Consider the following 19,726-nt stretch of genomic DNA (forward strand, 5'->3'; position numbering starts at 1 on the left):
TGAGTGAAATAATTTTGAGAAAGTCTAAAAGCGATTTCTCACAAGCTTCTTGGGAGTCAAAGAATCCACTTCTTTGTCCACATCTTGCTCCTATAGATGGGTAGCATGGGAATCATACACATCGATCCAATAATTTGGATCAATTGTCCATCCAAAACATTAGCTAAGGACTTAAATTCCATATCTAATCAGAAATGGCACAGCTGGGATTACCCATGCAAATGTGTGCATTGACGTACAGTGTTTGGCTTGGTCTGACACGTTGGTCTCCTCTATCTAGAACCTCAGTGATGATGAAGGTGACTAACACTTTCATCTGAAAGGAAAATACCACTAAAGAAAGATCATAGAAGGATTTCGGAATCTAGTGTTTACACGTGTGGATTTCAAAGGAACTAACAGAGCTTTGTTAAAGAACAAAGCCTCAAAACTTGCAAAGGTAAAGGTAGCCCCATAAAAGAGGGTGAATGGGATGTCTATAGAGATGGAATTACATTGATCAAAGATTTCAAAGCTAAATCAACAAACTCCCAGTCTATAATTGATGTGTATGATCTCCATTTGTTTTCTTTTGTCTTAAGTTCAGTAACTTCAGCTAGGTATTGTGTCGTTCTCGATGATCGTGTGCTAGTTCAATGACTTTGGCTAGGTATTGTGTTGTTCTCTCCATGCCATCACACATTGGACCTCCTACCTTTACATCTTAGATTTCTGACTAGTAGTGCACCTTCTTATACTAGGAGCTTAACCATTCCCAGTCCCACCTATCCTTTGATATGACACTCCCCAAAGCCATATAAGACACACATAGGACTCCTCCATATACCACTAGTATGACTTTGATCACTCCTTAGACCACATCTATATAGCAACACTCTCCTAGAGCAAGTAGATGATGAGCCAAATATTGATTCCTCATCACCAAAAAGGCCATCTTTTGGTGGTTCTAGTGATGCCCTATAGGCCATGGTATGTGCCTTGTAGGCATAAGTGTAGGCACTTATAGTGTTAGTGCCTTCTATGCCACATAGGACACTTAGTCCTATGTGACACCTAGGACACTTAGTCCTAGGCCTAGATACAAGTACTTTGTACTTGTGTTTTGCAACCTTATCTATCTATTTTGACGTGACTTCTACATCAACTTCGTCCTGTACCTGCACTCTCTCTCTCTCTCTCTCTTCGTTTTGCATCTACAGTGGTATCAGAGCCTAGTATATGATCTTCGTGATGACAATGCCATAGTTCTCACTAGCACTTTGCAAAAAGGGCTTTATCACCTTGATCATCATTCAGCTACACTTTCTATTGAAGCATTGGCTATTTCAGATTCACAACTTGCTGAAACTCATCTTTGGCATGAGAGAATGGGCCATCTCAATTATAAAGCTCTTGCAACGCTACATTCACAGCAGATGGCAAATGATGTACCTCAGACTCACACAGTTTCTAAACATGTGTGTGAGGGTTGTCTTTTGGGTAAGATGCATCGATTTCCTTTTCAAAAGAATTGTCCAAAACTCTCACAAAGGAAACTGCAGCTAGTACACAGTGATGTCTGTGGCCCAATGAGGACAAATGCCATTGGAGGATACAAGTATTTCATGACTCTCATTGATGATTTCACAAGGTATTGCTGGGTATATCCTTTAAAGGCCAAATCTGAAGTTTTCTTATGCTTTCAGAGATGGCTGAATATGGTTGAGAATGAATCAGGATGCAAGCTTGTCACCCTCAACACAGATAGGGGGGGTGAGTATATGTCAAAGGAGTTTGATGCATTCCTATCCTCACGGGGCATTATTCACTCATGCACTACTCCTTACACTCCTCAGCAGAATCCTGTTTCTGAAAGGAAAAAGGGGTCCACAATGGAGATGACCAGATGCATGCTTAAGGCCAAGTCTTTGCCCAATAAATTTTGGCTTGATGCAGTAATGTGTGCCAACTATGTGCTGAATAGATCACCTACACGGGCATTAAAGATATGAAGCATGGAAAGGCAGGAAGCCTTCACTTTCACACATGAAAGTTTTTGGGTCTCTTGCATATGTTCATGTACCATCTCAGCTGAGACATAAGCTTGATGACAAGGCAATCAAATGCATATTCATTGATTACAGCCAGGAGAGCAGAGGGTATCGGTTATATCAACCAAATACTGGGAAGATTATTGTCAGTAGAGATGTGATCTTTGCTGAACATTCAGCTTCTCCTCTTGTGGGCTGCAAAGCAAAGCCAGATATTTGCCTTTGAATCTTGGTTACCTCTACCATCATCAGAAGAGGATTTTGAGAAGCAACATGCGCCTCCTGCAGGCCCTCCACAAAGCAATAATCAGCCTCAACCTCATGCTGATTTGCAGGTTTCTCTTCCGGCACAAAATGATCCCATTACTAATGATGCAGTCATTGAAGAAAGAGCTGTTAATAGACAGCAAAGGCAAGTTCCCAGATGGCTTCTGGATACATTGAGGGACAGCAAACAAGATCAGCCTTTTGCTGCCCGGACAAGATCAGGGAATAGACAGCATGGTCACTTTCTTGAGTTTGCACTCCTTGCTACAGCATGCAATGAAGAGCCTTTGTGCCATAAAGATGCTTTTGACTAAAAAGAGTGGATGGATGCAATGAAAGCTGAGTTACAATCTATTGCAAAAAATGACACTTGGGAATTAGTAGATCTCCCACCTGGCAAGCATGCCATTGGAACGCGGTGGGTCTACAAATTAAAAAGGAAATCTGATGGCAGCATAGATCGATACAAAGCCCGTCTTGTTGCAAAAGGGTATGCCCAACAACAAGGCATTGACTTTGAGGAGACATTTGCTCCCACATCCAGGATTACTACCATTCGATGTGTCATTGCCATTGCAGCCCATCATCATTGGCAAGTGCACCAACTTGACATCAAGACTGCCTTTCTTCATGGGGATCTGCCGGAAGAAGTCTATGTCACACAACCTCCTGGCTTTGAGGTTGTTAATTCTGAAAATAAGGTATGCCGGCTTAGAAAATTCCTTTATGGTTTGAAGCAGGCACCCAGGGCATGGTATGTCAAAATTCATGCACACTTACTATCCCTTGGTTTTCAGAATAGTCCCACAGAACCCACTCTTTATTTCCGTGGGAGTGGATCTGATTTTTTAGTGCTGATTTTATATGTGGATGATATGCTTATCATGGGCCCAGATACTCAGCAAATTGCAGCTTTCAAGGCTGATTTGCAGCAGATTTTTGACATGTCAGACATGGGACAGATCCATTATTATTTGGGCATTCAGTTTGCTCATGTTGAGGGGGGTATCATGATGTCTCAGTCCAAGTATATTGGACAGCTCCTTGATCGTTTTCAGTTTGAGGATTGCAAGCCAATCTCTACTCCAGTGGACCCTGGCCTCAAATTCTCAGCTCGTGATGGGAGCCCACCATGTGATATCACTCTTTATCAGCAGGCTGTTGGATGCCTTATTTATTTATGTCACACCAGACCTGACTTGCAGTATGCAGTATCTCAGCTCAGCAGATTCATGCACATGCCCAATTCACAGCATTGGCAGGCAGTGAAGAGAGTCTTCAGATATCTCAGAGACACTCAGGATTTAGCCCTCTTCTATGGTGACCAGGGTTCACTTACCATGCATGCTTACACGGATAGTGACTGGGCACGATGTTCCGACTCTAGAGTGTCACATACTGGCAATTTTTTTTGTTTGGCAATTCATGTATTTCTTGGCTCAGCAAGAAGCAACCGACAGTTGCCACGTCTAGTTGTGAGGCTGAGTACAGGGCAGCATTCACTGCTACAGTAGAGTGTGTTTGGCTTTGACAGTTACTTACAGATCTTGGTATTTGCCAGACATCCTCCACTATTGTCTACACTGACAGCCAGAGTGCTTTTTTTATTGCGCGTAACCCAGTGTTTCATGCGCGTACCAAGCATATTGAAGTTCACTATCATTATGTTCGGGAGTGGCTGTCAGTAGGAGACATAGAGTTGTCCTATCTTCCCACAGAGGACAACATCGCAGATATGTTTACAAAGGCACTTCCTCGTCCCAAGTTCGAAGTCTTCCGACAGGCTTTACACTTGGTTCCCTTTGTTACATGATTTGACATTCCTTGTACATTCATAGGTGGCTATATCCTTTTGGATGAACATGTGCCACCCTACCAGAAACTACCAGGTATTCTGAGACGTTTCCAGAGTACTTCAGCCCATCCCATGGAGGGGGGTTTGTAGGCCATCTTTTGGTGGTTCTAGTGATGCCCTATAGGCCATGGTATGTGCCTTATAGGCATAAGTGTAGGCACTTATAGTGTTAGTGCCTTCTATGCCACATAGGACACTTAGTCCTATGTGACACCTAGGACACTTAGTCCTAGGCCTAGATACAAGTACTTTGTACTTGTGTTTTGCAACCTTATCTATCTATTTTGACGTGACTTCTACATCGACTTCGTCCTATACCTGCACTCTCTCTCTCTCTCTCTCTCTTCGTTTCGCATCTACACAAATTTCTCTTCACGTAGTAGCCTAGCACTCGTTCCCTACACTATTAAACAAAAGAAAGCCACCCAAAGGGTCGATAGCCCATAATACTTGGTATCATGCTTAGCATAAAGCGCTTAGGCAATAGTAGCACATCGAGGCCAAACACTTAGTACAACACAAGAAACAATAGTTTCTTATCTGTCATGAACATGAGCTCTTGAATATCTTAATATATAATAACTCCAAATAATTTCGGTTAAAGCACTTGGAGAGGAGATCACCACATCCCTTCTAGGACCTTAGTCCTTAGAAATCCTATGCAAACATACTATAGGACGTTCTTGACCATCTCAGGCACAATCTCAAGACACCAGTTCCACACTCTTCAACTGGCCCGCCTAAAAGAGGCCATTACGAATTAAAATGAAAAGGCCAACGATCAAAAGGGCTTCAAGCAGAATTCCCAACCCATGGTTGGGGGTGGTTGCTCAAGCTATTCATTAAAGCCTTTTGTATTGGCTTCTTTAGTCCTTGGACCATGAGCAACATCATACTTATTCACAAAGGAGGAGATCCCACATGAAGAGTTCACTATTGAAAATGCAATAGCTACTAGTATATCCATTTTCTCTTCTTGAATAGAGTAGGATTCAATTCCAACCCACCTCGTGATGTTTTGCAATATGAGGGGCTATTCCATCATTAAAACTATTATCAAGCAAGCCTATTGTCTTGAATGAAAAATAAATAAATAAATTTGTTTGTTTATTGCTTTGAAAATAAATTAAAAGTGAATGTCTTTAAGGCCTAAAATTTAAATCCTTTCCTTGACTTTTAGAGGTTTGGATAATGTAAAACAATATTAAATTGTATTATTTATTACTTTTCATACAAGGTTGTGAATTATCAATTGTAAAACACCTTGAATCCTTTTCACATGGAAAACACTGCTTAGATTTAATGAGGAAAAAAATACCTGAAGATATTGTGATAAGACTTGATACATAGATAAATTTGCTTTTATAGGCCCACAAATACCAGTACTTGGATAAGTCATAAAGAATGTCTCAGGAATGATGGAAAGAATTAATGCCACAAGTAAAACACCGTAAGTTAAGCTTGAAGTGTGTGAGGCACTATATAGCTTTTGCATTGGTGCACATGTTTTGAGAGTAAGCTGCCAACAGATTTTTACAAATAGCTTCAATCATCGTCTTGTAAAAGACCCTAACTAAACAAAATACTATATTTCTTAGTTTCCTTATAAGGACACAAACTCTTAAAAGACTAGAAATACTATATGCAATGTTTCATATGGTTCAATGAGAAAAAGCATGTTTTCCTTTATCAATGTCGAAGTCATTGAATATTCGTACTTTTTCTTTATCCCAAAGCATGTAAGTATGAATCAAAACTTTTGACACAAACTATGATTAAAAATATAGCATATAAATATAGCCTTTTGATGCCAGAATATGGAACACAAATATGGCCTCTTGACACTAGATGACGAAGTTTGAATCAAGCCTTTCGACACTAGAATATAGCACATAGACTATGAACATGAGTACTTGGAAGACATGGACGTTGAAGGTGACCATAAAGCTTCCACTCTCAACAAGAGTCATATAAGAGGTAAAGAGAATTCTATGGAGAGCATGATGAGAGAAAAAAAGGAAAGAATGACAATCAAAATTGAATAGCAAGATATGACAATAATGTATCAAATTGTAAGCACTCTAAGTGACAACTTTAAAAATGTAAAGTTTTTCGATATGTTAACTCGTCTATCCTCCAAATCCTGGGGTCTAATAATCACGCCATCCTCCGACTCCCTCAGCAATTGGTTGCAGTCGAACCAGGTCTCGGTGGGGAACTCCTGGTCCCTCCCCAATCCGTGTTGGAGTAGGTCCAACCGTATAATACGATTGATCTCATCCTATGGGACCAAGATATTAGGGGCATCTAGGCTGTACTAAAAGGGGGGAAGATGGTCCATCTGAATATCCTGCCCGAACCTCGCTTTTAGCTAGTCGTATAGATTACTCTAGTGCCACCCTCGCTAGTCTCCCTCTAGGTAAGGTGTGGGCCCTATGAAGATAGGTGACCATCTGGAATATGGCATCAATCTCGAGTGGTGTCATGGCAAACTTTGCCTCTATGATCTAGTGGGGGACTGAAGGCTTACTCTAAATCATTTTGGATCCCATAGTCACCTGCAGCCTCTCAAAACGTTGCCACTCAATCGTTCGCTGACAGGTCACCCGCCAGATTGGTGCTGCGTACATGGTTGTCGGCCTTACCAATGTGTCAAATAGGCATCCCTTCGTCGGGGGTCTCGAAAGCGTACCTGAAAGCACTGCCACTCTAGTTAAGCTAGAGCTCCTTGCCCTTGTGCAAGTCATGCCCTGGCTGCGTGGATCATCGTGAAGACTGGCCTCACAAAGACTGCCCCAAAGTAGGTTTAGGTGATTGAGGAGAGGTGATACAAAATGCCCATCACCTCTCATTTGGAGAAAGGTATATTTGGGCAAAGCACTCCCTTCACATGGTCGGTCATGTCTTGGATGAGAGTCTTAGCCAATTGGGCAGCACTTTGTACTCTTCCATAGGACACATCTTAAACTGGAACTGGAATTGGAGAGAGAGGCACAGGGGAAAGAACAAGAATTGGAGGCTCAAACGATAAAATTTGAAACTGAGTGGGCAACTTGGGAAAAATAAAGTTTTGAGCTGCAACAAGAAAAGGAGCAGCATGATAAACACATATGGGGGCTCCAACAGGTAAACAAGACTTAAGAAATTGAATTGAGAGCTCTTCAGAGCGACAAAGAATCATGGGCAATATCACAAAAATCATTTTAAGAACTAACGACCAGTTGCACAGTATGAAAAGGATCAGCTCCAACTGGTACTCACTTTTGCCTTAGAGGCATTAGCAAGTACCTCAGTCACTGTGGCTTCCTTGCAGGCTGGTATGATGCAGAGAAATTGCAGGTAGGGAGGCGAATTCTACAGCAACATGAGGCACACTTTGCAGACATGACCAAATCTTCGTGCAAAGTGCACCACTTTTCTGGTTACTGTGGATACCTAGACATCAGCTTTGACTACGCTAGTGGCCACCAATAACAGATACAAGAAGATAGCAGACATTATGGGCGAGGATGTGCAGAATGTAAAGAAAAGTACAAGGAGCTTTAGCGCATCCTTGAGACACTGGCGATTGAAGCCTAGGTGGAGCACTCTCACGTGTGTCCTCTACCATAACCGCAGCTCTTTCCTCTGTTGGTTCGCCACCAGATGATTCATCCATTTCTTGTGTGGCTGATTTTCAGGTTTTGATAATTGCAATTGCATCCACCAAGCTTTTTGGTTTTGGATATATTGCTTCGGATGAATTGTGTTATTTGGCCTGATTTGGCACTTCTCTATCTATTTACATATTCTGCTTAGTCACGCCACAGCGATTATCTCCATGAATATTTAAAAAAAAATTTAAGTTTGTTTTCAAATATTACTTTACCTTTTTCACACAGAGAATTCCACACACATCCTTACACCCTAGTCACTGATACAGTGAATTGATAGCGGTGGCGGGGACCCATTGTGACCAGGCTTGGTCCAAGCCAATGACCAGACTTGTCCAGTCCGATGGCAAGACTCAGTCCAAGCCATTGATCAAACTTAGCCTAAGCTGATGACTGGAGTTCGTGTGGTACAGACCAATGACTAGCATTGTCTCGGTCCCGAAACTTTGGCCACAAATTTTGGTAAAGCACAGGGACAGCACAAAAAATAGGGGTCTCCAGCCCACCATGATGGAAGATTCCACAAAGGAGCATTGGGCCAACCGATCAGTGGCCCCAATTAATTGATGCCGAAGAGGACCAAGACCGTGGTACCTTGGATTTCCAAAGAGTGTGCACAAGGGACACCCCTCCACTAGCACACACCTGTATGGATGCTATCCTGCACATGAAGGAGTTATGACACTGCCAAGAAGTTGGTATAGGTGCAGAGACCAAAGTATCACCTTAAGATAATGAACCAAAAGCTGGTAAAGTCTCCTAACTGAATGGCATAGTCGAGAGGTGTCAAGTAGAAAGGCAATAAAATAGTGTCTCAGAGATAGAGTAGGGACATCTGGCAATGGAGGAGGAGGAGAATCATGGCTTCAAATAGAAAGACTACCCGCTGATCGCGATAAGGAAAGGAGAATAAATGAAGGTCGGGGAGAAAGGGTAGGAGAGGATCATTCGTACAAAGACAAAGAAAAGAATACGAGAGAAGAGAGGCTTGAGCTACAAGAGCACCTATTATATCGGGGATTCTTGGTGAGTGGTCTTTGTACCATCCGAGAGGTGGATCTGTTTACTTTGGTCAGCTGCATAACACTGTGGCGAGCCCAATTCTTGTTCTATTTCACTCTAGCACGTGCAGCTTCTTACAAGCATAAGCATTAATCTGTCTTTGTCTTTCATTTGATCTTCCATCCCATACTTGCACCATCATCTACACTACAGTCTACATAGTAACCATTCCATAGTTGCACCATCACCGTGTGATCCATCGCACGGTTCCTGCATCAACGCCCATAGTGGCAAGTTTAACGGATTTCTTGCACCTCACACCAGTGGCCTTTGGCCTCTAGTAAATTGTAATACCTCCAGAAGAGATTAAAAACCCCCTTAGACAAAGCGCTAGTGCTTTCACTCACATTTCCGGGACCCCAGAATCAAGTCTCTTCTCTTTGATTCACGTGCCTGTCCAGCTGGGATGTACAACAGTCTCTTTTGGGAGACAGACCTATTGCAAACAGGCTGGTCTCACATAGAGAGACTGCAACTACTGCGTCTTTCATGGATGTTCTGTAGCAAGCCATCGATCCCACATCAGATCCTACTAGTGAAGTTTGGAGCTACCCCTCTATAGCTCGATGTAGTCTTCTAGGAGGTCACTTATCTCTATAGAGTTAGAGACTTTGGTACCACAACATCTGGATGGTGCAGATTGCCATGATTGACCTTGACCTTATGTATAACCTTGGAGGCACAGGGGGATCAAAGGAGTTGGTATGATCAAATAGGCATATAGTTTGCAACCTTGGGTCTATAGATGGACAAACTCCATCATTTTAATATAGCCTTGAGTTCCATCCAGTTCGCTTACCTACGACGAGGTGAACTAGGTCATTAGAGAGGGTAGCTCCACATGTACATGACTTGGCTAGCTCCGCTTTTGGTAAAACTTAGCTCCTACAGAGATTGAAGATGCAAGACATGCAATGGAAAGGAAAGTAGAAAAACAAGACTAGTCAAACATAATGGAAATGAAAGAATGCTAGAAAGATATGTACAACCAAGCAAAGTGCTTACATGATCAAGAAAGACTTGAGGCTTGATTGATTTGACATGAGAAAGTACAATGCCTTTATAGGATAGGCACACACACTCTAAGTGTCAAATGTATATGGGATAAGTCCCATAGTGACACGTGGCACTCTAGGATATAAAGTAGTGTAGTACTACTCTAGAAAACACACTAAAAGTCACTCATATTGACTCCATTTCCTAACACCCCCCCATGGAGGAAAGGTGAGGGACTACTGGAATGGAACCAAGAACAGAACATGACAATGACGGTCATCAAAACTGTGCATGCCGGTCTAGAACTAGACATGGCTCCCACACAATCTCAGAGGCAAGTGAGAATGGCTCAGAGGCTAGTGAGCATAACATAGAAATCTCATCTAGCATGGCTCAGAGGCTCATCATGCATGGATGCATGATCAACTTAGAGGTCTAGGAGACCAATGCACCAACAAATAGACCTATCAAAGCCAAAAACACATGGCTCCCACAGTACATCCCCTCCTGGCTCCAAAGACTAATGAGGAACATGGAGCCACACACAAAAATTAGAAAAGAAATACATCATTTTAGGAGGATTGTCCGAGGCAGAGTACCTTTATTGACTACACACACATGATTTATTGCATTCATTTTTGGGAAACACCCCCACGGCAGAGTACCCAAGTATATCATGCTTAGAAAGCAAAATCATGATCTCCATCATTCTCTAGATGTTGGAGACAGACAGTAAGAACATGATCCTGTGTCGGATGGTCATCTTTGTCTGCATCATCACTAGTGGTGGATGCCACCCAACTGGCATGATCCTTCGATTGTTGTTGAGCAAGCTTCTGGTAGCACCTGTCCTCAGTATGACCGAGCTTGTTGCAATAAGTGCACTTGAACGGCTTGAATGTCTTTCCTCTTGCTAGTGGAGTCGATGGCCTAGGTCTCCATTTGCTGGTGGAGGCAAGAGCCTGTGTAGCATCCAATGAGTAGAATGGAGATTCTTTGTTGCGGCGATCCTTTTCAAGAAGAAGAGACACCGTATCTTCGAAGGTAGTCGATGCAATGCGAGTACTTCAAGGGCATTTTCAAAGCGAGAAATCAAGTACTTCAAGGGCATTCTCAAAGCGAGAAATCCCTTCCATACTTGTCATGAGGACATCCATTTTGTCCTTGTCATCCGGGCAACAAGCAACACCTCAAGTTGGAGAGTTGTTGAACTAAAGACTGAAGTTTTGCTATATGTGCACTCAAGGTATCACACTCTTCCATTTTCAACTTATAAAATTGCATTTTCGAAAAAACCTTGGAGTTTGTGATTTTGTTACCAAAATTTATATTCTCAAGGCGTGCCCAAATCTCCTTGGCCGTTGACTTGAAGTCGATGTGATGAATCAAAGAATCATCTAGGTAAAGCCCAATTTGCGATGGCTCTAGAGTTGTGTTGCTTCCAAATCTTGCGCATTGGAGGTTCCATTGTAGCAAGATCTTCATCATCTTCAATGGAATCCCAAACATTCTCCTTCATGAGAAGGAGTTGGACCTTCATTTGCCTTCTCCTGTAAATTTTTCCACGAGCAAGGAACTTGTCGATAGTGAGCCCATTGTGGATGATCTGGGAATGTGAGCAGAGAGAGCTGTCCCTTTGACAGGCACCTGGCGTAGAGGTAAAGATGTGGCGCTTAGGAGCGGGCTGCTTGCTGCGAGCAGTGGTAAACTGAGTGGGCAGAAAAGAGGGCAGAAAAGATGGCAGAGAATGGCTGGAAGATAAGAGGGCAGAGAAGCAGGCAGAATAACGAGCAGAAGAGCGGGAAGAATAGCTGGTTCTTGAGCAGAGAAGTGGGTAGAGAAGCGAACAGAATAGTGGGCTCTTGAGCAGAAAAACGGGCAGAATAGCGGACTGTTTTGCTGCTTGCTGCGAGTTGAATGGTGGGCTTGTTTGCTGCTTGCTGTGAGCTGGGAACTAGGCAAGAGAGTGGCGCCTATGAGCGGAGCATGGAGCTGCCATGAATCATTGGAGCTGACGAGCCATTGGAGCTGAGCTGCCACACAGCTGCCACGAGCCATGAGTTGAGTTGCCATTGTTGGTGAGGCTCGGGTGGAGAAGGAGTAGAGCCCAAACATGGAATAGAGAAGGCAGCCCTCCAAGGGGAATGAGGGAGAGAGGCTTCAATGTCCTCAACCTCTTACCTCAACCTCTTGGAAGTTAGCCTAGCTCTGATACCATATGAAGATGCAAGACATGGAATGGAAAGGAAAGGAAAGTAGAAAAGCAAGACTAGGCAAACATAATGGAAATGAAAGAATGCTGGAAAGAAATGTACAACCAAGCAAAGTACTTACATGATCAAGAAAGGCTTGAGGCTTGATTGATTTGACATGAGAAAGCACAATGCCTTTATAGGATAGGCACACACACTCTTAGTGTCAAATGTATATGGGATAAGTCCCATAGTGACACGTGGCACTCTAGGATATAAAATAGTATAGTACTACTCTAGAAAACACACTAAAAGTCACTCAAATTGACTCCATTTCCTAACGGAGATCACTGCTTGCGAATCTCAAAAAAGGGGTTTACTGAACCTTCACGCTACACGGGGATTCATTTTCTACATGCACTGAGGATCTTGATTGGATAGCTTTTGGTGTCTTCTCATAGGCTACTAGTTGAGACAAGATAGGTAGAGGGCATCCCATGTGAGAGACAGATCTGCACTTTATGTGATATGTAGGAGAGGAGCACTTTGCATTCAGATGCCTTGTATACTATGAGATATGTGGTTTTGGCCCACTCACGGAGTTCTTGGCACATCTTGATCAGCCATGCATGGCCATTTTCCTCCTCGATGGCAAAAGATATAGACATCAGCTCATACGAGTACACGTGATAGCACACAAGATACCGCCTGAGCGAGGACAATTCGTGACTTTTCTGCATAGACCCAAGCAAGGGGTAACAGGGACTAGACATAGTACAAACTTAGAGTGAAATCCACAGACTCAACCTTGGGTGGACACTCACATGAGGACTATAGACTCCTCTTTACTCTTTGGCGTGAAAGACCATGGGAGTGATGGTAGCACTTGTTAATCAACGAGATTCCTATGAGAGGTTAGGAGGTGTTGTGAGTGTTATAGTCTTAGCATTCACAAAGACAACATGTGCTACAAATTCATGATTAATTAGATTGCTCAACAAAGAGTCTTGCTATTCAGTGACTGCATAAAATGACTAATATCCCCTGAGACTATTATCCCCTGAGATCCCTCTGTTCGGAACCAAATGGGGAAAGATACAACCAGAATACTACTGTTAAACAAACACGAAACCACAATGTGAAAATGAGAAACAAGCCACACAGTTCTTGGCACCTGAAACATGATCTCCCTGAGACCCTCCCCAAGACCATCTGAGATAGTTGCATCAATGCAGTCCTAAAAAGTGTGGAGAACCCTTAACAGGACCAATCATTGTCAACGGTTCCTGCATCTAGCAATCCAGCAACCTCATCAGCGTTTGAAAAAGATTTGTTAATCTCACAAGCATTCTCTTTACCTCTCTTTGTTCTTTCTCCTTTTGTTTCTTGAAGCAAAATCTCTCTATATGACCGGCTTTCCAAAATAGTAGCATGTGTGTGTGTCTACTCTAGGATCCTTCGTCCTTTTGTCCTCTTGTTCAACTCGGGATCCTAGCTCATTGGGTTGTTTCAGCAATGCTTGCATCCGGTTAAGAAATGTCCCCGGACTCTCCATTTCTTCCATTTGCAGGCTAAACAATTCCTCAACATGCTTCATCCTCACACCAAAAACTGTTTCTAAGATCCTCCAATTTTCTACTATCGTATTCTCTACATAGACATGATGAAAATATTCACTGCCAAGTGCATGCCCTATCGAACCAACCGCCTTGTCATTTTGTTGTGTCCATGCAACCGCCTCCTGTTCACCTTCAAGCTTCATATCAATGCCTGCAGTTAAACCCCACAGACCATTTGCCATCAGATATAGCCGTGTGGCTACCTGCCACAATGGAAAGTTATGGCCTATAAACGTAACAATTGACCCTTCGACAGCCTTCTCCTTTTTCAGAGGATCCATTGCTCACAAAGTTTCTTAGGCCCTTACAAAGTCTACTACAAATAAAATATTCGTATGGATGAACGAATGCAAACTTTTTCAAAGAACACCCAAACCTCACTCAGCAATTATGGAAATCATGACCTATCTCAGCAAGTCCTCTCAACATGGATCCTCTGATACCAATTTGTTGTGATTCTTATAGTCTTAACATTCAAAAAGGCAACATGCAATACGAGTTCATGATTAATCTTCGGAAGACTCATGGGTCTATGAGACTGAAAGAAAACCTGATACAAATCACAGTAAGGGTGGAGCTACTGAAATGAGCATCATCACCCGTGCTGAATCCTAAGTCTGATCATACATAATAATCAAATACATCAGAATGTAACAATGAAAAGAAAAGGACTGGAGTGGAGTGGAATCCTCCGTATGTCATGTCGCCCTGGCTGGTGCATAGCTGGTGATGGGACGCTGGCGCCCGTCAAGGGGTGCCGTGCCTCTCGGTCTCTTGGACGAGGCTCGACGCAAGACCAGAGCCACCGTGACTCCCGTGGGACGTAGTATCTTGGGTCTAAACAATGACGTGAGGTCCCCCAGAGTGATCTATGTGTCCCCTCGATGTCTCGTGTGTCGTGCTGCGAGCGTTGGATCGGGGTCTCTGTCACGTTTGCAGCTAGAGACTGGACGATCAATGTCACTCGATGGGAAGAACTCTATGATCCTGCTCTGAGAGGTGTCTGACGATGTGGCCAAGCCCCCCGTCGCCTGAGTAAGTACTCTCTGTGTCGGACCCCCTCGTGAATGAAGGCCACGAGGCATCTCTGATCTGAGTAGGCGAGGAATCTGGAAAGGAGCCCGGAGCCGTCTCTGAAGAGACAGTGGTAGCAACCTCGAATCTTGTAGTACACTGGGCACCTGAAAATAAAATGCTCCTCCGACTCAACCTCCTGACAATCGCACAATATGCATAAGCGATGCTCGCTAGGGATCCCCTCTACTCTGCCGCTCTCTATGCGGAGGCGGTGTGATGATACCCGAAACTGTCCGATGGAGATCCGTAGTGAGTGAGGCATATGAAGCTCAATGTACCCCGGTGGTGTGATGAATCCCTCCTTCGAAATACGAAGACAGTAATCTCTGTAGAAACTCAGCTTCACTGGAAGCTCCCTCGGCTCCAACCAGGTCCTAAAGGTGTGTAGCTGCAAGAGATCCTCTTGAATGACCTGGTTGGTGTGTGGCCCGATCAAGATGGTGGGTGGGAGTTCCGGAGGGGCATCTAAACTGTACCAAAAAGGAGGTATCCTATCGATGTGAAACCCTAGTCTCATAAACCATCTGTGAGTCCGTGCATACCAGCATCGCTCGTCTCCCTCTGCTACCAACCTCATGGAGGAATCGAGAGCCAACCATGGCAACCTCTGTCTCCCTGATGAGCAGTCCCCATATGATCTAACTTGGTGTAGATATGTGATGGTTTGAAAGGCTGCATCTAGCTGGAGTGGAGAAGCACCAAACTCGGCCTGAATGATGTGATGTGGTACAGACAGTTTCTCCCGGATCATCCGTGAGAGATTAGGATATGTAGGTGCTCCACCTGTGTCCACTCTATCTCTGACATCCGTGAGAGCATGAGGATCTGTAGACTGCTCAACGAAGAGTTTTGCCATTCGGTAACTGTGTAAAATGACAAGTATCCCTTGAGATTCCTCTGTTTATAAAGCCATAAATAGATGCATGAGAAAAGAATGACACAGTTTGATGAATAAAGACTCCTTTATTGACTCCTACACAAACTCACAACAAATACTCTAATCATGGACTAGGGCAATGCATCCGTATGGGGCTTGTTGCTGCCCTTACAAAATACTCTCTGAACCACAACACCTATAGACACTACTGCCGACCCAGCTGAGAATGCCCTAGGATATAACACTAGCTCGTGAAGACTACTATGTCGCTCGCTCACTACTCAAGCGACTCACATGCGTGCCTTTGACAGTGACCTCTACCACCATTCGGGGATCCAAAAAGAAGAATCCCCAAGGTCTGCTATGTTTTTGTAGAAGGTCACCGAACCCATAGGACTTTCCACATTGCATGCCGTTTTCAATTTGTACTCCATGCACTTGTATCTTGGCCCAATCAAAGTCAGCCGACCAGCCGCAGCCAATCAATTCTCCAGTACTAGACACCACATCAAAGTCGTCTAGAACCCCCCCATGAAGATCCCATTGCAACAGAGCCAAACGGGTAAAGGTACAACCAGAATACTACTGTTTAAAAAACACGAAACCATCACATGAAAATGAGAAACAAGCCACACAGTTCTTGACACTTGAAACATGATCTCCTCGAGACCATCTGAGATAGTTGCATCAATGCAACTTTTTAGGACTGAATCAATGTATTCCAAAAAAGTGTCGAGAATCCTTAAAAGGCCCAATGGAAGGTTACCGCCTATAAACGTAACAATTGACCCTTCGACAGCCTTCTCCTTTTTTAGAGGATCCAATGCTCACAAAGTCTCTTAGGCCCTTACAAAGTCTACTACAAAGAAAATATTCGTATGGATGAACAACTGCAAACTCTTTCAGAGAACACCCACAAATCACTCGGCAATCATGGAAATCTCACGACCAATCTCAGCCAGTTCTCTCAAGTGGATGCTCTGATACCAATTGTTGTGATTCTTATAGTCTTAACATTCACAAAAGGGAACATGCAATACGAATTCATGATTTAGCCGTAAAAGCGGTCCAACCTCTATAGCAACCCATCATGTCTCTATGCTAGCCAAAGGGGTATTCAAGGAGTGAACGTTGATCCTTGCCAAAAATTTCTACCTTTTGATGGTGAAGTTGCTTGTTCCTAGGAGCCTCTCTTTGCTAGGGTAACCTCTAAGAAAGAGGCCCTCCAAGCTTGTCCTCAAGAAAAAGAGATTCCTCCCAACTTGTCCTCAATAAAGGTCCATGACAAATTGTCCTCAACAAAATCCATGTTGCTAAAGTTTCTTTCTACAACCCAAGGATCTACTTTCGGCAACCAACTACAAGTTGATGACAGAAGGATCATGTCTATTGTATGGAAGCAGGAGTGTATCCAAGCACACCTGCACAATTGTGCAATCAAAATGTTCCATCTCATGGGGAGGATAATTAAGGACTTGAGCGGGGCCTATGTGACAATCTCAAAATGGATAGACTTCACTAGACGTTTAAAGGCTGAGTAGTCCAAGTCATTGCAATAGCGTGCAAGAGGCATCACTAGCTCCACCACCTTATAGGCCCACTCTATAAAGGTCGAAGAATCAGTTATTGCAGTTGTGGCCTTGCACAATTATGTAATCCTTGCACTTTCCATCTCAATATTTTCCAACACATGGTGAGGACATGGGTGATTAACATGGCATTATAAGAGCCCAAGGCCTATGTGACAATTGCAGAGGATGTGTAGACTTCAACAAATGTTTAGAGGGTGAGTAGTAGTGATTTAGTTTAGTCAAGAGTCTATATTCTGCTTAGATTTGTTAGGTATTGTCACATTGTTAGTAGTCTTGGTGTCGTCTTTTCCAGACCCATCTTCACTATGAGACCCGCGATGCATGCACGTATGAGCAGAGGATATGCTTCATTGGCTAGACTAGAGAGGCAGTGCTTCCGCTCTCACTTTCAGGATCCACGGACCAAAGGGTTGCTTTTTGACTCCTTGGTCCGCCCAGTAGGGATGTATGGCAGTCCATGCTGGGGGCCAGACTTGTCGAATACAGAGTGGGTCAAGGTGGAGCGGCTACAAGTTCTCATGTTATCACGGATGATCCGTGGTAAGCCATCCGTTCCTCACCAAATCATTCGAGCAGAGTTTGGGTCACCCCCATTACAGCTAGATGTTGCATTTAAGGTCATCACATATCTGTACCAAGCCAGGGAGTATGGGGATTACACCTCTGGGCGTAGCAGGATACCATGGCTAGCACTATCCTCTTCTATGGCACTTGTAGCAGGGGGAGACCAGAGGTGCTGGTATGCACGCACAGAGAGATGGTTTGAGGGGCTAGGGCTCCACTTGGACAGACTACCTCCATTCCAGTACAGCATTGATGCTCCGTTCTCTCCCCTCCTATCACACGAGGTCAACTAGGTTATCCATGAGGATCTACTACAACTACACACATTCCGGACTTGGTTGGGCCCGAGTGATCTTCCAGTGAAGCTGGGCTTCTACAGAGATCACTTCTTACATATCACAGCGGAGGGTTTCATTGATCCACCAGGATACACGCAGATTCACCTACCCCCCTCGTTGAGGATCTCTCTTGGTCAGTTCAGGGTCTCTTCACACAAACTTCGTATTGAGAGCGGCAGAGAAGAGCTGCACATTGTGTGACATGCAGGAGGTTGAGACAGAAGAGCATTTCATCTTTAGGTGTCCTGTTTACTATGAGATCTGAGGGTGTTTCTACTGCCTCTTCAGAAATAGTTATGGGGTTTTGGCCCGTTTCCTCTCCTACCCAGACCAGCGGTGTTTGGCTGGTTTCATTCATGAGATGCGTATACATCGTGAGAGGATACTCCGAGCACAGAGACATGAGCATACTTCTTCCTCGACTGATACCTCTCAGAGCTCTATCATGGAGTTCTTTCAGCCATATCACATAGACCCCCACGAGACGAGACCTCGACATGACCGTGACTTGGAGCCTATGACCCGACACTCAGACAGAGGGTTGACATAGATCATACTTGGGGACATCCCCTCCTTGTTTAGGGTCGGCTGACGGGGGTCATAGTGGCCCTGGTTAGACGCAGAGCTACGACCAGGAGGAGATGTACCAGGGTTGCACCCTCGAGGGGCCGACAACGCTCTATTGCTGACCTCATGTCTCCACTGCCTCATCCATTGTGATGTCCTGCTGCTGATGATGAGGATGATGATGATTATGATGATGTTGATGATGACGATGATGCTGAGATTGATATATAGTCGACTATCGACATGACTATGTTGTACTATGTTGTACTTAGGTTGTACTTAGGACTTAGTACTGCCATTTTGCGTTTTTTGCATTCCGCATTGGTGTGGATGCTCATTTAGTAGCTCCACTACCACAACTCATTTCATCAGGTTTTTCACAGTCTCATAGACCCATCGGTCTTCTGAAGACTTCAATAAACTTTCTTTCTTTCTTTCTTTCTTCCCCTTGGCACTACTTATCATGATGTGTTTTATGTTAATGCCTAAAATTCAACCTTTAGGGATGTGAACCTCAACCTTTGAACGTTTGTAGGCTACATGTAGCTCACAGATATTGTCAAACTTAATTTTAAAGATGACTTATTCACATATGAGTCGGTTGTGTGTACAATGTACATTACACATTTTAATTCATCTATTAAATTTATGTATTTGAATCTTTATACTCAATGAATTATTAGGATTACATACTCAAAAGAATTTCATGAAGTGTGTAATTATGTTGGGAATAATTTCTCTTCATTACCACTCTATACACAAATGAGAGAAGACCTATGGAAAGTTGAAGCAATGTACCTTCTTAGAGTAAAATGTCACAAAGTTGCACACCGTTCCAAGTATCGAAGCCATGGGGCTGAAATGTGAACCAACCCAAATGAGAACTTGAAGATAAACAGTGTCAATTGCAAAATCTGCGATAGACAACTCTTGCTTTTTCTGCAGTGAGTCAAAAAAATCTGGATAAGTGGCATTAGAATAAGATATTTTCAATCATAGTACTTCAATAGTACATGCATAATTGCAAGGATAAATTT

The 19,726-nt window shown here is 43.5% G+C and overlaps 1 protein-coding gene across 1 annotated transcript in view; it reads right to left on the reverse strand.

Annotated features, from left to right (window-relative positions):
- Positions 1-19,726, reverse strand: part of LOC147904342 (uncharacterized) — a 178,713-nt gene that overhangs the window by 14,088 nt on the left and 144,899 nt on the right. The window contains exons 11-12 of the mRNA XM_087391234.1: positions 19,488-19,628; positions 5,471-5,671 (exon numbers count right to left, since the gene is read on the reverse strand). Coding sequence (XP_087247360.1) covers positions 5,471-5,671; positions 19,488-19,628 — 342 coding nt within the window. The remainder of the gene's footprint in view (positions 1-5,470; positions 5,672-19,487; positions 19,629-19,726) is intronic.

This window comes from Dipteris shenzhenensis, chromosome 2, assembly GCF_047967505.1.
Source record: "Dipteris shenzhenensis isolate YYH24624 ecotype China chromosome 2, Dip_SZ_1.0, whole genome shotgun sequence".
NCBI lineage: Eukaryota > Viridiplantae > Streptophyta > Polypodiopsida > Gleicheniales > Dipteridaceae > Dipteris > Dipteris shenzhenensis.